This window comes from Corythoichthys intestinalis, chromosome 10 (assembly GCF_030265065.1).
Source record: "Corythoichthys intestinalis isolate RoL2023-P3 chromosome 10, ASM3026506v1, whole genome shotgun sequence".
Lineage (NCBI taxonomy): Eukaryota > Metazoa > Chordata > Actinopteri > Syngnathiformes > Syngnathidae > Corythoichthys > Corythoichthys intestinalis.
The window spans coordinates 10,873,041-10,893,795 of NC_080404.1; the positions used below are offsets into that span (position 1 = coordinate 10,873,041).

At 37.9% G+C, this 20,755-nt stretch overlaps 1 protein-coding gene across 1 annotated transcript in view; it reads right to left on the minus strand.

Moving 5' to 3' along the window:
* Positions 1 to 20,755, minus strand: part of eys (eyes shut homolog) — a 522,745-nt gene that overhangs the window by 271,593 nt on the left and 230,397 nt on the right. The window contains exons 29-33 of the mRNA XM_057847548.1: positions 13,193 to 13,364; positions 12,875 to 12,953; positions 8,308 to 8,498; positions 4,357 to 4,481; positions 3,710 to 3,834 (exon numbers count right to left, since the gene is read on the minus strand). Of these exons, the coding sequence (XP_057703531.1) occupies positions 3,710 to 3,834; positions 4,357 to 4,481; positions 8,308 to 8,498; positions 12,875 to 12,953; positions 13,193 to 13,364 (692 nt within the window). The remainder of the gene's footprint in view (positions 1 to 3,709; positions 3,835 to 4,356; positions 4,482 to 8,307; positions 8,499 to 12,874; positions 12,954 to 13,192; positions 13,365 to 20,755) is intronic.

Consider the following 20,755-nt stretch of genomic DNA (forward strand, 5'->3'; position numbering starts at 1 on the left):
CTTGTTAAAGTTAACAAGGATTGACAGGCTTTAAGGTTTCATCTCGCCAGAGAAGCTTGGAAGCCGAAACTTCAAGGCACCGCATGTGTCAATCATTGTTTAGCTTGTCAAATACTGGTGCGAGCAGTGAGCAGCGTAAACGGATTTGAGTTGACTCACTCAATGAAGCATTTAATAAAGATAAGCATTAAGCATTTTTTTCTATGTTATTGTTGTCAAAAATAATTTGGTGGGACAGTAACATGTTTAAAAATTCTCATAAATATTACATTTGAAGTGCTTAAAAACAATTTATTAAAATATATGTATTCATAAAAGTTTTGTTTTTTTTAAATTTGGGAACAAAAGTGAAAAAAACCTGTCTTATATGTATCTCTTTCCAATGCTAAATCATCTGAATAAGTACATTGAACGCAACAAGAAAAAAAAAAATGGGGGGGCACTACTTCGCAGTTTTTGTCTTATTGCGGCGGGTTCTGGTCCCCATTAACCACGAAAAACAAGGGATCACTGTATTGCCGGTGTAGGTTCACTATCCTCTTCCCCTCACTATCCACTCGCTCTCACTATATGATTGGCCGAAGAGTCGAAATGCTCTCCCGTGAAATGCCTGTTTAAAAATGTTCCCGTTGTTACTTCTTGTGTTCGCTTAAAAGTGCCCATTCAAAAAGGAAAAGCGATGGATGATACTACACACAGAGCGTATTATTAACAAATGTTAAAGTTGTATAATCATATAGCGAGAATAAGGAATGTCACTGACAAGCGCAGGCCCCCACGAGTGGATAGTGAGGGGAATAGGATAGTGCGTCTACACCGGGCGAGGCGCCACCTAACGAGAGGGAGGCGAGGTAGCAAGCCACGGCCGGTTGGATTGAGCGAGTGATTTTGTGAAACGTGCGGAATGAATCGAAAACTAAATTTAGCGAAAGCTTCTGCATTATTTCATCAACTCGAGGAAGAGGATTTGTCGTTGTTTTCTTCCGATGAGTCGGTGAGTGACAAGAGTGAAAGCAGTGCGCAAGGGCGGAAGGAAGACTGACACTCCCTGGAAGTGTGAGCTGTGTGACGTAGCCCTGTGTCTTGTTCCAGGGCGAAACTGAGTGGCATGCCTGAAAAAATTGAACTGGACTAGTTTATTGTTAATATTTTTTGAAAATACTTTTTCAATGTTATATTTGAATTCATGTTTTTCTCATAATCTTTTCCGTTTGTATATAGATGTGTGTCTTCGAGAAGCTTGATTGTATGTACAGGTAGTCCCCGGGTTACGAACGAGTTCCAATCCTACGTTGGCGACGTAACCCTAATTTCCACGTTAGACGGAACTAACCCTTTAAGTACCCCCTCAATCTCAAAATAACTATCCAAAAACTAGATAGATAGATAGATAGATAGATAGATAGATAGATAAACAGATAGACAGATAGATAGTTTTGTTGACACTGATAACGCCATAGTTCTTCTTACACTTGACATTTATTAATCTGTCACCGTCCAACTATGAACACACAATTAGAAAATAAAATGCAATAATGACTAAGAGCGTACAAGAATTCTATAAAAAAAAAAAAAAAAAAATAAATAAATAAATAAAAAAAAACACAGACATATTTTCTCGCAAAATCATACCTCAATGGCTGCACAATAATACAGAGGGAAATAAGGTCCAAACTCAATAACGAAACAGCAGCTATTAGTGGCACCAGTCCAGCGGTGAAAAAGGATGCTGCTCAATAAGCTAGTGGGCTAATAGCGAGCTAAAAGGGGGAGGCATCGCCGAGCTTGCGCCGTTTAACAATTAGATTAATTAGACCTAAAAAATGACCAAATCAAATGACAAATCAAATAATGCACTTACCATCAATTCTGAAAGGTGGTGGATGAGGCACTGTTACGCGATTAAGAAGAAAAGAAAAAAAAACACGACTGGAGAAAAAACAGGCCGAGACACGCATCATAAAGTTGAAATCATGTAAGTCATTCACGTCGTAACCTGGGGACTACCTATACTTTTTATAAGGTGATGGGTGTAATACCTAACCTCACAAAGAAATATCCTCCAAACCCTTTTTATGTTATATGGTATATATACAGTATTTCTTTCCTCTATTTTGCGCTGTTTGTCTACTGTATATAACCTGTCTTGACAATAGTATGTGTGGAGGCCAAAAACGCCTATGACCATACCTGATGTTTCTGGTGCATTATCAAATATAAAACTACCATAATTTGGGCACTCTAAGGCTTACCTGGCTATAAGCTGCCACCCTCCATATTTGGCATGAAAACGGCATTTGTTCATAGATAAGCTGCACTGGACAATAAGCCGCAGCTGTCTTCACTGTATTATGGGATATTCACACCGAAAGATATTAACCAGTAAAACTTTATTTGACAGCAGCATTATATGACTGTCATAAGCCCAAATGAACCACCATGAAGCTTTGAACCAATTGGCTGCAAAGCATCATTGCTTCAAGAAGCTTCATTTGGCCATCACTGCGCCCTTGAGGGAGACAGTGAACCTCTGCTGCCACCTGCTGTCAACACTGTTGTTGTCCAACATGCCTCCTAGCATGCATTGCAGCGCTATAGTTGTAAATAACAATCAAAATTCATGTTCTTTGCTAATTAATTTTTCAGTTACTGTTCAAGTTGTTTTATTAATTGCTCGTTATAGTATTTGGTAACACTTTATTTGACAGTAGTCCCATAAGACATGACACTGTCAAGAGCATTATGAAATATATAACAGATGTCATTTAGTGTTATCCGGCAAATTATCTTATTTTTGAGTGGATGTAAAAGATCCAAGCTGGACATAAATTGAGTTAGTGACATAATTTGCTGGATGACACTTAATGACATCTGTCGTTAGCATTCAGTAATGTCCATTACAGTGTCGTGTCATACCTATGATGGTCTCATGACAGTCTTATGACGTCGCTGTCAAATATTGTGTTACCTATTAATCTAAATAAATTAACAAATAAGCCGCACTGGCCTATAAACCGCAGGATTCAAAATGAAGGAAATAAATAGCGGTTTATAGTCTGAAAATGACGGTAATTAGCCTTATTTTTTTCTGTCAAATGTTTATCCTAACAAGTTTAATAAATATTATCAGGCTTCAAAATGGCTAGTTGAGCATATTTCACTGTCAAGGACATCAGGATGTCAATATTCCACATTTTTTTATGTTTGTGCATTGGTACAAAATGTTGATTGTAATTGATTAGTGACGTTTGGACATGAAGGTAATGGTGTGCTGAAAAAGAGAGACAAAGAATCATCAAAGGCATGCAAAATCGGACAAAATAGTCCCAGACCTTAAAGGGTTACATTTTATTATTATTATTATTATTATTATTTATTTTTACATTAGAAATAATGTCAACTCAATGCCTATAGAGCTGTCTGTTTAAATATGGATCCTTGTCTAAATCAAACTTTCATCTGATGAAAACTTTGACTTAATTTGGCACTGATCCAATTTAGTTTTGTTCACCCTTGCCAGAGATTTGCACTCTAGTCATTGCTAATGCAGTATTGCATCAGTATTTTATCACTACAATGAAGTAAAGGTATTGCTTCATAATAACGATGATTGCCGAGGGATTTGAGAGTGCAGGAGGATATAGGTTAATTCTAAAAAAAATTAAATAATAATAATCATGGAAAGGAAGAAACAGGTGGGGAGCCTCACCACAAATCCAGGACGACAGAAACAGGTGTAGCCGTAGCCTGGATCACGCTGAACGCATATCCCCTGGTTGCAGGGCTGTGGAAGGCACTCATTAATGTCATCCTCACAGTGAAGGCCTGTCCAACCTGCCAGGAACAAAAGCCCACAGAGTGCACTGGTGAGCCCTGGCTCTCCCACTTCCACCCTCTGAAGTGAATATCAATCAGATGCTCCCACATTGATTTTCTTCTTTTTGGGTTCACACTTATGCACAGACAAGAAAAGGCTTTCACTAAGAGTATGGGCACTGCATCCATTTTAATGAGGCGCAGCAGTATCGTCTATTTATCACTTTATTTCCATACTGTATGTCTAGATCGTTCCCCAGAGAAAGGCAGGTGACTATTGGAGGGTTCGGAAGAATAGAAGCAATACAGCACAGACACCTTTCACACCACCTTATACTTTTGTAAGTCTCATATAAATGCTCTTTAGATAGTTAAAAAAAAAAAAAAAAACTTTACATATCGCAAATTTCACTCTGGGAAAGTGGGACAATGGAAGTTGATGCAGCCTTTTCATGAGTAACAAAGAATTCATGTAACAGACGGCCTGGTTCATCGGCTTGATGTCACCTGACAAACCTCCACAACGTGTGAGAGACTTACCTGACCCACAGTGGCAGACGTAGCTATTAATAAGATCTTGGCAAATGGCACCGTTGTGGCAGGGAGATGAGCCACATTCGTTAACTTCCACTTCACATAAATCCCCCATGAAACCTGCTGGACAGCTAAGAAAACATATCATGTTCTTAAACGTGGGAGGCTGTCATTTCATTCTACAGTCCTGGCTGTAACCAAGAGATACTTCATTATTTATTGCAGAGCCTGTTGTTTGTTGTCTTTTTTTGTTTAAGCCATCAACGCGTATTAACAAGACTGTTGGGATGATATGCCATATAGGATCTGTTTGTCTTTCAGTCTGTTGAGCAGTATCGAATGACTTGATTATTGTATCAAAAAACACATTACTTTATTCGTAAGTAATGTAAGTATAAGTATTTAGCATCTGACTGTGTGACCACAGGTAGCATTTTAATATGATAAACAACACTCTAATCATTCATGTTTTTGTTTTTGTTTTTTTTGCTGCTGATCATTTTTCTCTTCTGAAACGAGAGCTGTGTGAGGTATTTTTAATTCAATCATGTAAAATAGCAACAAGGGCAAATGATTTTTCAAGCGTAACCTTGGAGCCAACAACATGCACAGCAGTGTGCTTTTGAGGCTATTTGCGAGACAGGTGCAGACCACAATGTGCATCACTTCAAACATCTTGTGCAGATAAAACATCAATCTGTATGTCAGCCTTTTCTATTTATTCAAATTTATTTATTTTATTTTACCAACAAAATATATCGCATGAAAGAATTAAATTACTTAGCTTTTTTAGAAGTAACCCTAAAATATTCAGATGAAAAATATTCCTTTTGTTGTATACACTGCATACAAATCCTCAGATGCAAAGCAGTTATACAATACACTAACTGCAATAGCAGACATACAAAAACTTGACAATACATTTTGATTTGATTTTATCCTTTAACCTTTGCAATGGCAAATACAGTAATTGTGTTGCATCTTGGATTTGATTATATATATGCAAGTACTGGATGTTGTGTATATCATAACTAGACCACACAATCTGTGTCGGTATTGCCTGCTCGTACCAAAAACTTAAAAAAGTACCTTTAAGTGAATATAAAAATGCAATCCACCACATCAATATTGGAAAATAACAGTGGCCGTTTCGAAGTCATGGTTGTTCTCGATACATTAAAGCATGACCGAGCATATAGCAACCTACCAGCACAAGGTCATACAAAGCAATTAACTGTAGGACATCGTAGGCAGTGTGCAGAGTCCAATAGGCACACTTTAACCACATACAACATGTATTTAGATGTGTGTCACCACTCAGCGGACATGACGTGTGCAATTAAACTGTAATGACAAGCTGGCAGCCTACCTGAAGGACTGTTAGGCCATATAATCGAATACAGGGCACTACTCCAAATGTATTTTTAATTGGCAAGAGGTTAAACTGTGCAACCAAAGATGCAAGTCAAATATACAAGATTTTTACAACTTCTCAGAGATCAAATTTAAACATTGTTACAGGCCTTTGAAACTTGTTCTGGATTTTTATATTTTTTTCACTTTATTGTGACTCACATTCCTCTTTGAGTTTAAAAAACACACACATATTTACAGCGGTGTACACATTGAATTTCCTCTGGGAGATACAAATGGGTACGATAAATTGAATCAAATCAAATCAAATTACTAATCGGTGGGTGTTCTATGTCTGTGTGTGTGTGTGTGCGTGTGTGTTTTAATGTTTGGTAAAGGCGTATTTTGCACTGTTGAATATTAATGGGAAAGTTCCAAATTTTTTACATGAGGCTTCATCTCCGAGTTAGCAGGGGTTTAATTAGTCGGTTGAGTTGATTTCAACATAGTCCACGCAGTTTGATGGTTATTTGTTAGTTTCAGGGCTCCGGAGCGGCTATGTGATGGTACAATTTTAGCATGCCAATACAAAAAAAAAACAAAAAAACAAATATGCACCAGTGTTGTTTTTGGCAGCCCTTTTAATTGTCATCTAAGTCTTAGTCTTTTGGACTAGAATACTTCTTAGTCATATTTAAGTCATCTCAAAATGATTTGACTTCGTCTTGTTTTGCTGACGAAAAATCAAGATTCATTTCATCTAGTTTTAGTCGACATTTACTAAAAATGTTTTTCCTCTATAAAATTAAAAAATTGTACTCCAAAAATAAATAGATAAATTGAGGTTTCCAACTGTTTCGAATGAACATTGACTGATGAGCACATATTGTAGCGTCTACAAGGACAACGCCAACTTGGTGATAATACACACTCGGCAAAACAGTACATTATTTCAATTAGTTCACAAACTGTATGTACAAAAAGTTGACAATTTAAGAATACGCTTGTCGTGATTATTAGCCTAATGCTTACGCGAATGCTGTGCTAACGCTACGAGTTACATTTAGTGTGTGATGATCACTCAGCGCAGACCTTTTATAGTTTAAAGCAACCTTGCATGTTCTCTCAGGCCAAGATCTTGCCGTGTGTGCATGTGTGAAAGCCTGGAGACTGGAGAGCAGCAGCACGTCACATGAGTGACACAGGCTAACTACACATAAAATGTCACAAACTGTGAACGGAAACGGAACGGACGGAAACTGTAGCACATTTTCTTTTCGTTCTCACCTCGTCAGACGAAAAACTGGCATTCGTCTCGTTATGTTTTAGTCTCTCAAAACACGATTTTAACTCATTATCGTCTTGTCATCGTCATGAAAAAAAGTGTTCTTTGACAAAATATTTTTGTTATCTTCATCATTGATGAAAACAACACTGATATGCATGAAAATTAACGATGGCCTATGCAATCGATAGGATTGGCTATGCTTTCAGGATAGTTATTAAAATTTACCATTACGTGTAACTAATTGTAGTATGAACAGCAACATTTGTAATCCAGCAGCTCTGCAGGAAACAGGCTGTAGAGCAGAGTGATATTTTTTCCACTGCTGTGTTTATGTCGTAGCCAGCAGCAAGTGACCACCATTTATATTGTTCCTTGTTCTTCATAGGAAATTTGTGGAAACTTTCCTTTGCCCATTTCTTATGTTTCCACAGCCTCTAAATGCACATTTCACCATGTTGCCGTCATTCGGTCAACTCAGCAGACCGATGCTGCATTCGAGGAAAGTGGGAAGTCAGAGTTTCCAACCTCTGACCTGGAAATATATCATTGGAATGCCACTCAAACTGTGAGTTCCGAGTCGCAAAGTCGAAAAAAAATAAATACCCAGCCATTACAAGTTGCTTCAATCTGACGTCACTCAACAATGGCGCTACCTATCGAAAAGCAGACAGTCAATAGTAAAAGTAAAGAAAGCATTTTACAGTGTGTGCTATTTACCTAATCCATCCTTTTTCCCGCCACTATTTGAAGGCCAGTTTGAGGTCAAAATGTCTTTTGATGGCCAAAATAAAATACAGCTTGTTGGGATCAGCCATCTTTGCTGTTTACATTCGCTTGGAACGCTATGAGCTCGGAACTCGTTCCATCCGATCGGGATAAGTCCGACTTCCCACCTTCCTCAAATGCAGCATGAGCACGAGTGGCTGAAGCACTCCTGTCTATTGTGGTCACATTAAGCATTAAAAAAAAAAAAAATAGTCCTACATTTTGTTGTGACCTTGTTTTGGCTGCATGTGTATTTACAACAATGATCTGCATTTTGAAATTATTTGACGATCTAAGATATGTTAATATCGTTTTATATTGGTATGCTAAGATTGTACCATTGAATCGCGTTAGCTTAGCCACTCCAGAGCCCTGAAACTAACAAATATCTGACAAACTGCAGGGAATTTGGTGAAATCAACTCCAACGACTAATGAAACCCCCGCTAACTTGAAGATTAAGCCTCATGTCAAAGATTCTAAACTTCCCCTTTAAGACGGCTGTTCTGCCATATGGTTTTAGGTAAACAGTAGAAAACAAAAATAACTCACCTGCAAGTAAAGTTCAATCCAATGTCATCAATGCATGTAGCTTCATTCGAACAAAAGCGGCCAAATTCTTTGCATGCATCAATGTCATACTCGCAGAATTTTCCTGTGTAACCATCCTGACAAGTGCATAAGTATTTATCAGTTAGATTCAGGCACGATCCTCCATGCAAACACAATCTGGTAGCACAGTCCTGCAAATATAAATCAAGGATAATATTAATTAGTCAGAACAAAAATGCATTAGAAACAGGAATCTATTCAAAAAAATACCTAGATATAGTGTTGGCCAACAGGTGTTGGAACCCTTGCAATTCTGTTAGATAATGCTAAATTTCACCCAGGAAATGATCGCAATTCCAAATGCTTTGGTAGATACATCTTCATTCATTTTGCTTGCAATGAAACAAACACAAAAGAGAATGGGAAAAAAAAAATTAAATCATTATCATTTTACACAAAACTCCAAAAATGGGCCGGGAAAAAGTATTGGCACCCTTTAAAAAACCATGTGATGCTTCTTGAATTTGTGTAATTAACAGCACCTGTTACTTACCTGTGGCCCATAACAGGTGGTGGCAATAACTAAATCACACTTGCAGCCAGTTAAAATGGATTTAACTTGACTCAACCTCTGTACTGTGTCCTTGTGTGTACCACATTGAGCAAGGACAAAAGAAAGAAGACCAAAGAACTGTCTGAGGACTTGAGAAGCAAAATTGTGAAGAAGCATTGGCAATCTCAAGGTTACAAGTCCATCTCCAAAGACATGAATGTTCCTGTGTCTAACGTGCACAGTGTCAGCAATAAGTCTAAAGCCCACGGCACTGTGGCTAACCTCCCTAGATGTGGACAGAAAAGAAAATTGACGAGAGATTTCAACGAAAGATTGTACGGATGGTGGATAAAGAACTTCGATTAACATCCAAACAAGTTCAAGCTGTCCTGCAGTCAGAGGGTACAACAGTGTCAACTCGTACTATACGTCGGCGTCTGAATGAAAAAAGACTTTATGGTAGGATATCCAGGAAAACCCCACTTCTGACCCAGACACATAAAAAAGCCAGGCTGGAGTTTGCCAAAACTTATCTGAGAAAGCCAAAAACGTTTTGGAAGAATGTTCTCTGGTTAGATGAGACAAAAGTAGAGTTTTGGGGGGAAAGGTATCAGCATAGAGTTTACAGTAAAAAAAAGAGGCCTTCAAAGAAAAGAACACGGACCCCTCAGTCAAACATGGCAGAGGTTCCCTGATGTTTTGGGGTTGTTTTGCTTGCTCTTGCACTGGACTGGTTGCTACCATCAAATTTTGCAGCATAATGTAGGGCCCAGTGTGAGAAAGCTGGGTCTCCCTCAGAGGTCATGGGTCTTCCAGCAGGACACTGACCCAAAACACACTTCAAAAAGTACAAGAAAATGGTTGAAGAGAAACCACTGGAGACTTCTAAAGTGGCAAGCAATGAGTCCAGACCTGAATCTTATAGAACACCTGTAGAGAGATCTGAAAATGGCAGTTTGGAGAAGGCACCCTTCAAATCTCAGAGATCTAGAGCAGTTGGCCAAGAAGAATGGTCTAAAATTCCAGCAGAGCATTGTAATAATCTCATTGATGGATACTAAAGCTGTTGTTCGCAGTTATTTTTTTGAAAGGTTGTGCTACCAAGTATTAGGCTGAAGGTCGAGTTATACTTCCGTGTCAGACCTGCGCCGTCAAGAAAGACCCGAGTTACAACCCTGTGCTCCTCTCGAACTTTCTAACCTTTGCGTCACGTAGACGCATATGAAAGGGACTGTGATTGGTCCGCTCAGACTGTTGTTTCCGGTTCAGCGTGAAATCACAGCCATTGTAGAATAGAATCAAACATTATTTTCGACACTCAAAAATTGACCAAGCCGACGGGAGTATCATCGAAGAGCAAGTCTCGTCAAGACATTATTGTGATTGCCAAATGGCAAGGTCGGCAATTGAAAAAAAAAAAAAAGGAAGAACCACCGAGACATGTGTGTTCGAAATCGAGTGGCCACACGAAGCGGTGACCCAGTCGGCCAAAAACTGCCAACTTTTTATTACTTAATGTCGTATTTTTGGTTGGTGCACTTCATCATTTATTGTGTACATATGTTTGCTGTGAGTCTGTGACTTATTTACGTGTCACACTTCAAGTATATGAAGAACAAAGCACAGATTTGGTGTCAAAAGAGTTGTTTTGATCTTTAATTTTCAATAACAGACAGTTCACTGATTGAGAGTGCCTCGGTGCTTTTTATGATAACGTTAAAATCAAGGCTCCCAACGCAGTTTGGGAAGTTCCATACGCCAGAAATCTATGGCTTCCCACTGGCTGGTTGTAGGACATGGCAAACAAATTGGGCTGGAGGGCTTTGCAGACCTTGAACGCAGTGCTCGACGCCAGTTTGAAGCTAGTCGCCATAGCTAGCTCTCTCCACCCGAGTCTAAAACTCTCTGTGCGGCATCAAAAGTCGGCCAGACCGCCTCGAAACCGTCTTCTGCGTCGCCTGCTCCTCAACATTCGTATGTTTAATATTTATTCAGTGTTGATGAGCAGAATATTTACTTTCAAGAGTTCCAACTTGCATTGTTTATTTTTTTCTCCGTTAAACTAGACTAGCGGAAGTCAACAAGCATGCCCCAAAACCGTACAAACATAACGCCACACCCCTCTAGTGGCTTGGCGGTGAATTACAGAGCAACGCGTTCCCTTACCGCAGAACTATCGAATGTCGAATGACGCCGTAGTCGCTGTGCCGTCACCGCAACGCGGGAGTATAACCCAGGCTTGAGGGTGCCAATACTTTTGTCCGGCCCATTTTTGGATTTTGCGTAAAATGTTAATGATTACATTTTTTTTCATTCTCTTTTGTGTTTTTTTCATTGCAAGCAAAATAAATGAAGATATTACTACCAAAGCATTTGTAATTGCAATCATTTTCTGGGAGAAATTGAGCATTATCTGACAGAATTGCAGGGGTACCAATAGTTTTGGCCAGCAATGTACATACAGGATATACAAAGGTGGTTCCTGGCATTGTCGGGTTGGGCGGTTGCTCGGAGGGGCAAATTGCTAGGGGCACATGCACGCAAGATGCACGTGAGTGAATGTCTATGATTATAATAGGAAACCCCAAGTTACTGTCTGCACGCAACCCCAAAAGGAAAGGAGGTGGGGCAGGTTGGATCAGTTAATGATGTCATTCACCGAGGGTTGACTTTGATTATATATGTGTAGAGAATCTTTTTATTTTAACTTAAATATTTAACCTAGTTGTATAATTTATATACAGTATATTCTTTTGAAGAATTCTTCAAGTTATCTAATAGTTTAGCCATTGAATTAGTTTACTTTCTATTTAGGGCGGCAATTACATTTTGGAAACTGCTTGTGGTTTTATTTTCAGTTCTGCATTTTGCTGTTTCATGCATCTGCTCCTTCAATAATGATGTGAGTATGTATTGTAAAGTGAATTAAAGGCACTGCACACTGATCGTGAACATTCCACACAATGCTAGGTGTAGTAATAGTTGTCTTATATGTGTTTCTGTGTCCGATTTTTTTTTTTAATCGTTCACACTCGTATTCCGTAGTTGTTAGCTTGTATTTTTCTGCTACGACTGTTAGCATCATATCGAAATAATTCATGTGAGCAGTGAATGTAGTGGTTTGAAGGGAGATAGCGTGCAAATGTTCACTATAGTTGCTTACTAGTTGAAATGATGTGATTTAACGTTTAATAATGTTTAATGACATTAAAAGATCTGTGAATGGTGACTATATATCTGTATGTTATTTATCAGATACTAAATGTGTGTTCATGTATGCACACCTGCACATGAGCCCAAAAAACTATTTGATTTCATCTCCTGTGGTCTCTCTCATTGGAGCCCCTGTAGTTGTCAACATATCTGAGCCAACTAGTCACAAGTAGAATCTTCCACACTTACATATTATTATTTCTACAATATTTATTAATTTTTGTGATGTTAAATTAATATTTTCTTACACATATTTATTATTGTGCACTGGGGGGATGGGGGTGGGTGGAGGGCCAAAGCTTCTTATCCCCCAGGGCATCACGTAGTCTAGGAATGCCACTGCGTATATAGCCCCTTGCCCTCAGGCGTTCTCTTTTGTTGTTTAGTGCAATTTGGACTCTGTAATAGATACAATTTGACAGCACTACACAGAACTGAACAACAATCTTATCACCAATGCTAGTGCTAACACAACATGAAAGGTGTCTGGGCTGGTCCACCACCATTATAGAACTCGAGCAGCCAATCCAGAAAGATTAAACTAAATGTTCAAAGAGAGCTTAGAAAACAGCCCAATGTCTTATCTTTGGAGTCCATCTGATGCTGCATTGTGCTTAAATCAATTAAGTGTTAGACTGAGCCATTTACTTAAAGGTATTTGTACCAGGTTTGCTTGATCGCAGTGCTTCAGTTCTGTTATCTCGTCGGAGAGTCGATAAAGTTAGTGACACCAGAGACTACACATAGACAACAAAGTTCTTCCCGAACATTCAGCAGGTTTAATCATTAAACTTTACTCACATCAGTGTTTGTTTCACATCTGGTGCCGCTCCATCCCGCCTCACAGAGACACGTGTAGGAAGAGATTCCATCATGACAGCTGAGGTGGGCCGGAAACAGAGGGGGGCGGAATTGATTTAAGTAAGAGTTAAGATTAAAAACAATGTTTCTTCTAAAGCAGCTCTATTGTAACACATAGCACACGTTTGGAAACATGTTATTTGACAACCTGAAATTCATCATGAGTGTGCGGAGGGACATTAATTCTAAGTAATTCCATCATAGTTTGTCCTAATCTACAGCATTTCCGATTTAAAGGGGACAGAGATAAATACCTACCTCCCTTGAAAACAAGGTGCCGACAAGCATTCATCAATGTTGGTCTCACAGTCGGGGCCAGAAAAGCCGTCGGGGCACACACAGTGATATTGATTGGCTTCGTCAATACATCTCCCACCATTTTGGCACGGCTTTGAAATGCACTCATCAATGTTAACTTCACACCATGCTCCTAGGAAATAAAGCACATTTCTTTTAACAGTGCAATACAGCAAGAGTAAAAGCTTAAATGCCAAAATGTGTACATTTATTGGTTTTGAGGATGTAACTTGACAAGTCTAAATGCAAATCTTCATACTCATACCCTCAAACAATGTCATTGCATTGATATTTGATATACTGTAATTGATTCCTACAATCTATAAACGGTAGACAGTCCATATCCTGAAGTCAAATTTCTGAACCTAAGCTTACTGTTTTTTACGGTTGTGTGCATGTGTGAGAGGGGGATGTCATACACTTGTGATAAATGTCAAAGATTAATTCTGGGTGTTTTGCTTATTCAAAGGGAAGGACCCCTCATGCATAACCAGTGCTGTTAATAACGGCGTTAGAGTATAATGGCGTTTCTAACGACATAATGTTTTTCATCAGTAAATAATCAAATTAATTACTTTTCGCATCTTTGCAACACTGTTACCGTTACTGAGGATGTGAAGGCGTGCATTACTACAATTTGGTTGAATGAAATGTGAGTTGTCTGATTTTATCACAGCTGTACATGAGAGAGTAGAGCAGGAAAAGGGAATGGGGGAGGGGGGATGTTGGAAACACGATGATGATTGGCTAGGTGGCACGGCGCGTTAGCATAACATTCATGAGCGAGTGTCATCTTAAAGTTTCGGGCATCTTTTTTTTTTCTTTATTTTACATCAGTTCAGGGCATCCAGGTGGGTACTATTAATTTAAAATAATGTACTGTATTCCTGCTGAGTGTGTCATCACCAAGTTGTCGTTGTCTTTGTAAATGCTACAATATCGTAATTTATTTATTTTTTTATTACCGGAAAGTCACTTGCCCTAAACTTTTCTTCAATGACATATCCATGAACCTTGTGTGGTTTTTAAATCAAAACAACTAGTCCTGATCACTGTGCCAGACTGATCTGCAGCTATAGGAAGCGTCTCGCTGAAGTTTTTGGTGCCAAAGGGGGGGGGGGGGGGGGGGGGGGGCACAAAATATTAAATGGATGGTTCACTTACTTATTTTTCCCCATTCTGTCATTGTTTGCATACTTTCCTTATTAAAATATGAAAACCTGTAAATATTTGGCTGGTTTTAGTTAAAGTAGACACTGTTTTTCATCTGGGTGATTTTGACAAAAACCAGATCACATTTGATGGTGATTTGATGGTGATTTAATGCAAATGTGAGAAATTCCAAAAGGTTCAGATACTTTTTCATACCACTGTACTGTAGCGGTACATTGAAAACAAAAACACACCTCCTTAAAACAAGTTAAAATTCCCTTGTTTTCGGTTTAAATCTACTAGAAATAAGTGAAATTATCTGCCAGTGCTTCAAGTAAATTTTACTCAGATTTCTTGAAATATGGGAAAAAAAAAAAAGCTAGATGAAGTATTATTATATTATTATTATTATATATTATTATATATATTATTATGACTTATTTACAGACTTATTTTAAGCAATAAATTATTATATTCCATTTTAAAGGCTTAGAAATGTCAAAATATTGTTAATCCAAGAATAGATATGGTTCAGAACATTATTTGAAAGCAAGTCTTACTTGATTTAGGTAAAAAAATTACCAACTTTTAGATGTATGGGCTAAGTAAGTTGTATAAGCTAATGCATTAATATGTTATCTAGCCTTTAATACTCAAAATAAGATGGAGAAATTTTTTTGACTAGATTTAAGAAAAATAATCAGATTAAGACATTACAGATTTGGAGTGTATGTACACCTTAAACTTATACATTCACTTATTTCTTGTAGATTAACACTAAAAATAAGGAAATTTAACCAGTTTTAAGGAGATGTGTTTTTGCAGCGTACTATGTTGCTTGCACAAAATACATTGAAGCCATTTCTTTCATAAAGTCCTTGAAGATGATCATTTATTTAATGAACTCAGTAGAATTTATTTGAAATACCACCCAAAAGGGTCACCTTTAATTTTTTAAACAATTTCTTATGTTTACAATTTTTAAAAATAAAAGCATTTTAAAGCCATTTTTTGCTGAAAATCAAACAAACCAATAATATGGGGAAACTGAACCAAAATTTAATTTAGTTACACCATAGTAGACCAATTCAAAATGATCTGCTAAATCTAATGATACTTTCACTAAAAATCACAATGTCCAACATTTATGGAATACAGCCCAACAAAGAAACGTTGAGGAAGTGAGTTTTCTCTACAAAAATCCAAACGAGGTCATTAGAAAATGAGCAGAATGATTGAAAAAAAGTACGTATAAAAAAGAAAATCTGAGAAAGTACAAAAATTTGAACTAAAGAGAAAATGCAACCAGACACATGACCTGATGTCATTCTGAGTTCAGCATAGGAAACTGAAGTATCAACAATTTAAAAGTAGAAAATTGCAATAAGATTGCTTCATCTGATGCGTCTTGACTCCTGCTGCCACATTGGTGAGGTAAGGTCAAACCTTGACGGAGACATCAACACAAAAACAAACAAACAAACAAACAAAAAAAACCAAAACAAAACAAAAAAAAAAACAAGGATACATCTGCCACATATCAACAGATAAAGCTGCTAGTAATTTGAAATTCAAAGGTGCACAGCATTTGTTTATTGATCATTTTTATTTGCTAATTTAGCTTTCCTGCTGCCAAATAGGAATAGAACAATACATGCATTGAATTGCACAGATGAGTACAGTTTGACACCGGTAAAAACAAAAATAAACAAAAAATAATTTGAGTGTGGTTTTTGGAGGACTTTTTAGCTTAAATAAATAAATAAATAAATAAATAAATAATAATAATAACGCTGCAATTTTATCCTTTAATGCTACTCATAGGTTATATACTGAATGCCCTTGTCGGAGCTACATAATGATTATCTGTTGAACTGTATATCCCATTAATGCAGTAAACTGCTTTGTCAGGCTCATCCATTATTTTCAATAGATCTAATAGACGCAGGTCACTTTGCATTTTGGACCTCTGTCTTTAACTGTATTGATGAAAAAAAAAAAAAAAAAAAAAAAAACTATAGTGGCCGAGTGTTCCTGTGAGTGCTTCCCATTCTGGGGAAAACTAATCTTGGTTCATTTTTATTAAACTTTCACAATGACAGATGGTGTCTTAATGAGGTTTAACTGAAACTTGTTTTTGTGAAAACTAAATTCTGTTGCGCAAAATCTGCAAAGAATTGTGATCAGGTGGATTCTCATAAAATTAATTCAGGCATGAGCAATGTTCCCTCTAATTTTGCATGTGTCTGAGCAGACACACACGCTCCCTGAACACACTGAGGATCACTGTGAGCTACATTAAATGTCTACACTGAGGCCGCACACAGTATCACGCCTGTTCAAAACCTTGGATAATAGCAAGTTACAGTGGGGAGAACAAGTATTTGATACACTGCCAATGGGTTTCAAATACTTGTTCTCCCCACTGTATATGGCTTATTAAAATAATCAAATTACAGCAGCAAATGTAATTAGTTTACTTTTAATAGTAATTGATTTGGCTTACTTAAAAGGAAAAAGACAAAAATCTCTTCATGAGATGTGCACTATGTTATATGTGAGAGTCCTGCTTTAAACATAGGATGGGTAAGCCTGGGTAAGGTCCAGTTGTGACATGGGTGAGTGAATAAATACAGTGGTACATCGACATACGATCGCTTCGACACACGATGTTTTCGACATCCGACGTGAAATCTGACTTGCCATTTGTTTCTATGCTCGAAATACGCCGATTGACGACAGCGCCGCAGTTTTTTTGTTTTACTGCATGACAGACGCACAGCGGATTTTCTTGTGAGAGGAATCAACATGGGTTCCAAGAAGGTTAGTGCACGCTACTAACGTGTGACGAAGCCAACCAATTACCAATCTGTTACCAATCTGCACTTTTTGGTAATTGCAGTGCTTTCAACTCCGCACCGTAGTGTGGAGTGGATCGGTGATAACGTGGCTCGTTGTCTTCGATTCGTCCGGTGCCTACTTAGGAAAGGTGGCGATGTGTATAAAAATATAGTGACACGTTGGATGGCATTTTGCTGGAGACTTTTATTAACAAAACAAAAACCAGCATGGGACACAATCACTTTTCACGGCGCTCTCCGCGCAACTATCTCTAAACAACTTGCTTCGCTGCCTCTCTTTTTCTCACCCAGATGCCCACATCTTCTTCTACGCTTAACTAGGAAGCCGGTCATATTGTAGAGGACAGCGGCCATTGGGGATGCCGGTAACAGCTGGTTGGCTGGTTACTTCCACTAGCTCTGTTTGTGCATTATGCCTCGAGAGCGTTGTGTGTCGCACAAGTGTCAAACGCCACTACAAGACAAAACATGAAAATTCATGGAAAACAGGGCCAGAGATCACATTAAGGTAGGCATCTTTCTCTATTTGTAATATAAAATCTAAAATTGTGCATAGAATTCCCTGTTTAAGTTGCTAGTGGACAAGAAAAAATGTAAGAGTCGCCTGTCCTGACTTTGAAGGTTAAAGCAGCCCGCTCTGTACTGTGAGAGACCTCCACTGAGAACCCCACCTGTTCCCCTTTTCTTGCTGGGGTGGGTGTGTGATATGATTACATAAGATGATGCTGCTGTACAGCTGTTTTTACTGTTGCACATATTTTCATGTTTTGATATTTTCTACAATATGCATTTATTTTTTAGTTAATTGATAAAGAAGAATGGCAGTTATAGGATTTCAATGTATGTCCATGTTGTTTTCTTTGGAGTAAAATTACAGCTCTGTTGGATATAAAAATTCGGATGTGCGTCATTAATCTTAGTGTGGAACACTGATTGACAATTGAATTTGAAAGTGGCACTCCACACCAAAAAGGTTGCTGACCCCTGGTCTACGATCTCGACGGTCCTCTTCCGATTTCCATTCACCAGTCTTTGTAAGTTAAGGTGACAATTATCATTGTGGTAACATCGCCAAAGAAATCGCCAGCTTCGTCAGATTTTTTAAAAATTTATTTCAGAACTTGTGCACGCCTACTGTCCGCCGCAGTTGACACCAAGAACAAAACATGAAAAGAGAAAATAAAATCTATACTGTACCTTTGTCACTCTGTTACATTAACCACACGGTGCGTTCAGCACGCAAAAAAACGTCCGCCATATTAGAACCCGATTCATAACATTATTACAATAATTATTAGCATTATATTATTATTATTCAGATTTTTATTTACAATTTATTTATTTTGTTATGTGTTAATTGTCCTTTGTAATAGTACCAGCAGTTTATATTAAGGATTTAGTGTGGGTTTTCTGGCTATGGAACTAATTAATAGAATTAACATGTATTCTTATGGTATAATTCTACTCGACATGCGACCATTTCAACTTACAAACAAGGTCCTGGAATAAATTAACTTCGTACGTAGATGTACCATTGTCGTTAATAAATAAAACACAATGAAAAGCCACAATAGGAGTCTATGAAACTTCTACATTAAAATTGTTCAGACCATAAGGACACTCAGATTCCTATTCTCCATGTTTAAGCAAGTAAGCAGCTAAATAGGACAAGTTTATAATGGTTCTTCTATTTGCATGTACCGTAATTTTCAGATTATAAACCGTTACTTTTTTCCTTCATTTTGAATCCTGCGTCTTATAGTCCAGTGTGGTTTATTTGTTGATTTATTTGGGTTAATAGGCAACACATCCCTCCTAGCATGCATTGCAGCGCTACAGATGTAAATAACAATCAAAATTCATGTTCTACGCTAATTATTTATCAAGTTACTCTTCCAGTTGTTTCATTAATTGCTTGTTATTGTATTTGATAACACTTTATTTGACAGCAGCGTCATAAGATTGTCATAATTATGACATGACACTATCATGGACATTACTGAATGCTTATTACAGATGCCATTTAGTGTCATCCAGCAAATTATGTTACTAACTCCATTTATGTCCAGCTCGGATCATTTACATCCATTCAAAACTTAGATAATTTGCCAGATAACACTAAATGACATTTGATAGATACACTGCCAATGGGAAAACCCATTGGCAGTGTATCAAATACTTGTTCTCCCCACTGTATAAGCATTCATTACTGCTCATGATAGTTTCATGTCATAAATATAATTGTCTAATGACAGTCTTATGGCACCACTGTCAAATTAAGTGTAAATAAATACCATAACTAGCAATTAATGAAACAGTGAGATAATTTACCGGATGACACTAAATGACATCTGTTATAAGCATTCATTATGTCATGACAGTGTCATGTATTAATTATGATGATTATGACAGGCACCACTGTCAAATAAGTTTACTAAATACCATAACTAGCAATTAATTAAAAGACTGGAACAGTAACTCAATAAATAATTAGCACAGAATATTGATTGCATTTTGATTGTTATTTACATCTATAGCGCTGCAAGCTAGGAGGCATGTTGGACAACAAAAGTGTTGACAGCAGGTGGCAGAAGAGGTTGACTGTGAGGGAGCAGTGATGGCCAAATGAAGCTTCCTGAAGCAACGAAGCTTTGAAGCCAATTGGTTCAAAGCTTCGTGGTGGTTCATTTGGTCTTATGACAGTCGTATGGTGTCGCTGTCGAATAAAGTGTTACCGGTTAATATCTTTTGTTGCAAACAGTGAGGGCAGCTGCGGCTTATAGTCCGGTGCGGCTTATCTATGAACAAATGACATGTTCGTGTCACATTTGGTGGGTGGCGGCTTATAGTCAGGTGCGCCTTATAGTGCGAAAATTACAGCACTCCAGTAGCCATTCCATCTTAAAAGAACCACATTTCTTTTTTACTTTGGCTTGATGAATGTAATGTTGCTGCCCGTTCGTTTTGCAATGACAAGGGGTTATCCTTTGCGTCTCTTAACTCCGTTGCACAGTTGTTAGCTAGCAAACCTGCACAGGATATGTGCACGGCACATATGCAAACACTGTCAATGCGATGACTGGCTGCGTAGTGTAAGTGAACTGTATCGTAATATTGGTTAGACACCTGTCACTCATTGAGTTATGTAGCCAAATGGTAAAAAAAAAAAAACATTGTTCCATTTAACCAGATTATATCAGCTCTAAAATTAGATATTAATGAATATGTTTCTGTTAAATTTTATTTTGTGCCCTGCATCGATTTTCTTGTGCGCTTAGTATGTGCAAGCAGTGCGCGATTGCGCACGTGCTCAGCTTCGAGGGAACATTGGGCATGAGTACATTTTTGTTTCACAGATAAAAACCTGTATTGATTTTCATGCACTCTGACATGATTTGAAATTTCTTGGCAGCTGCAAGCAGTAGTGTCAAGTGCTAGTTTTGTATTTAGGAGCTACTACTTCACAGGATTTTGTGGGGTGGGTCGACAGTTTTCTGTGTAGGTCTTGGTC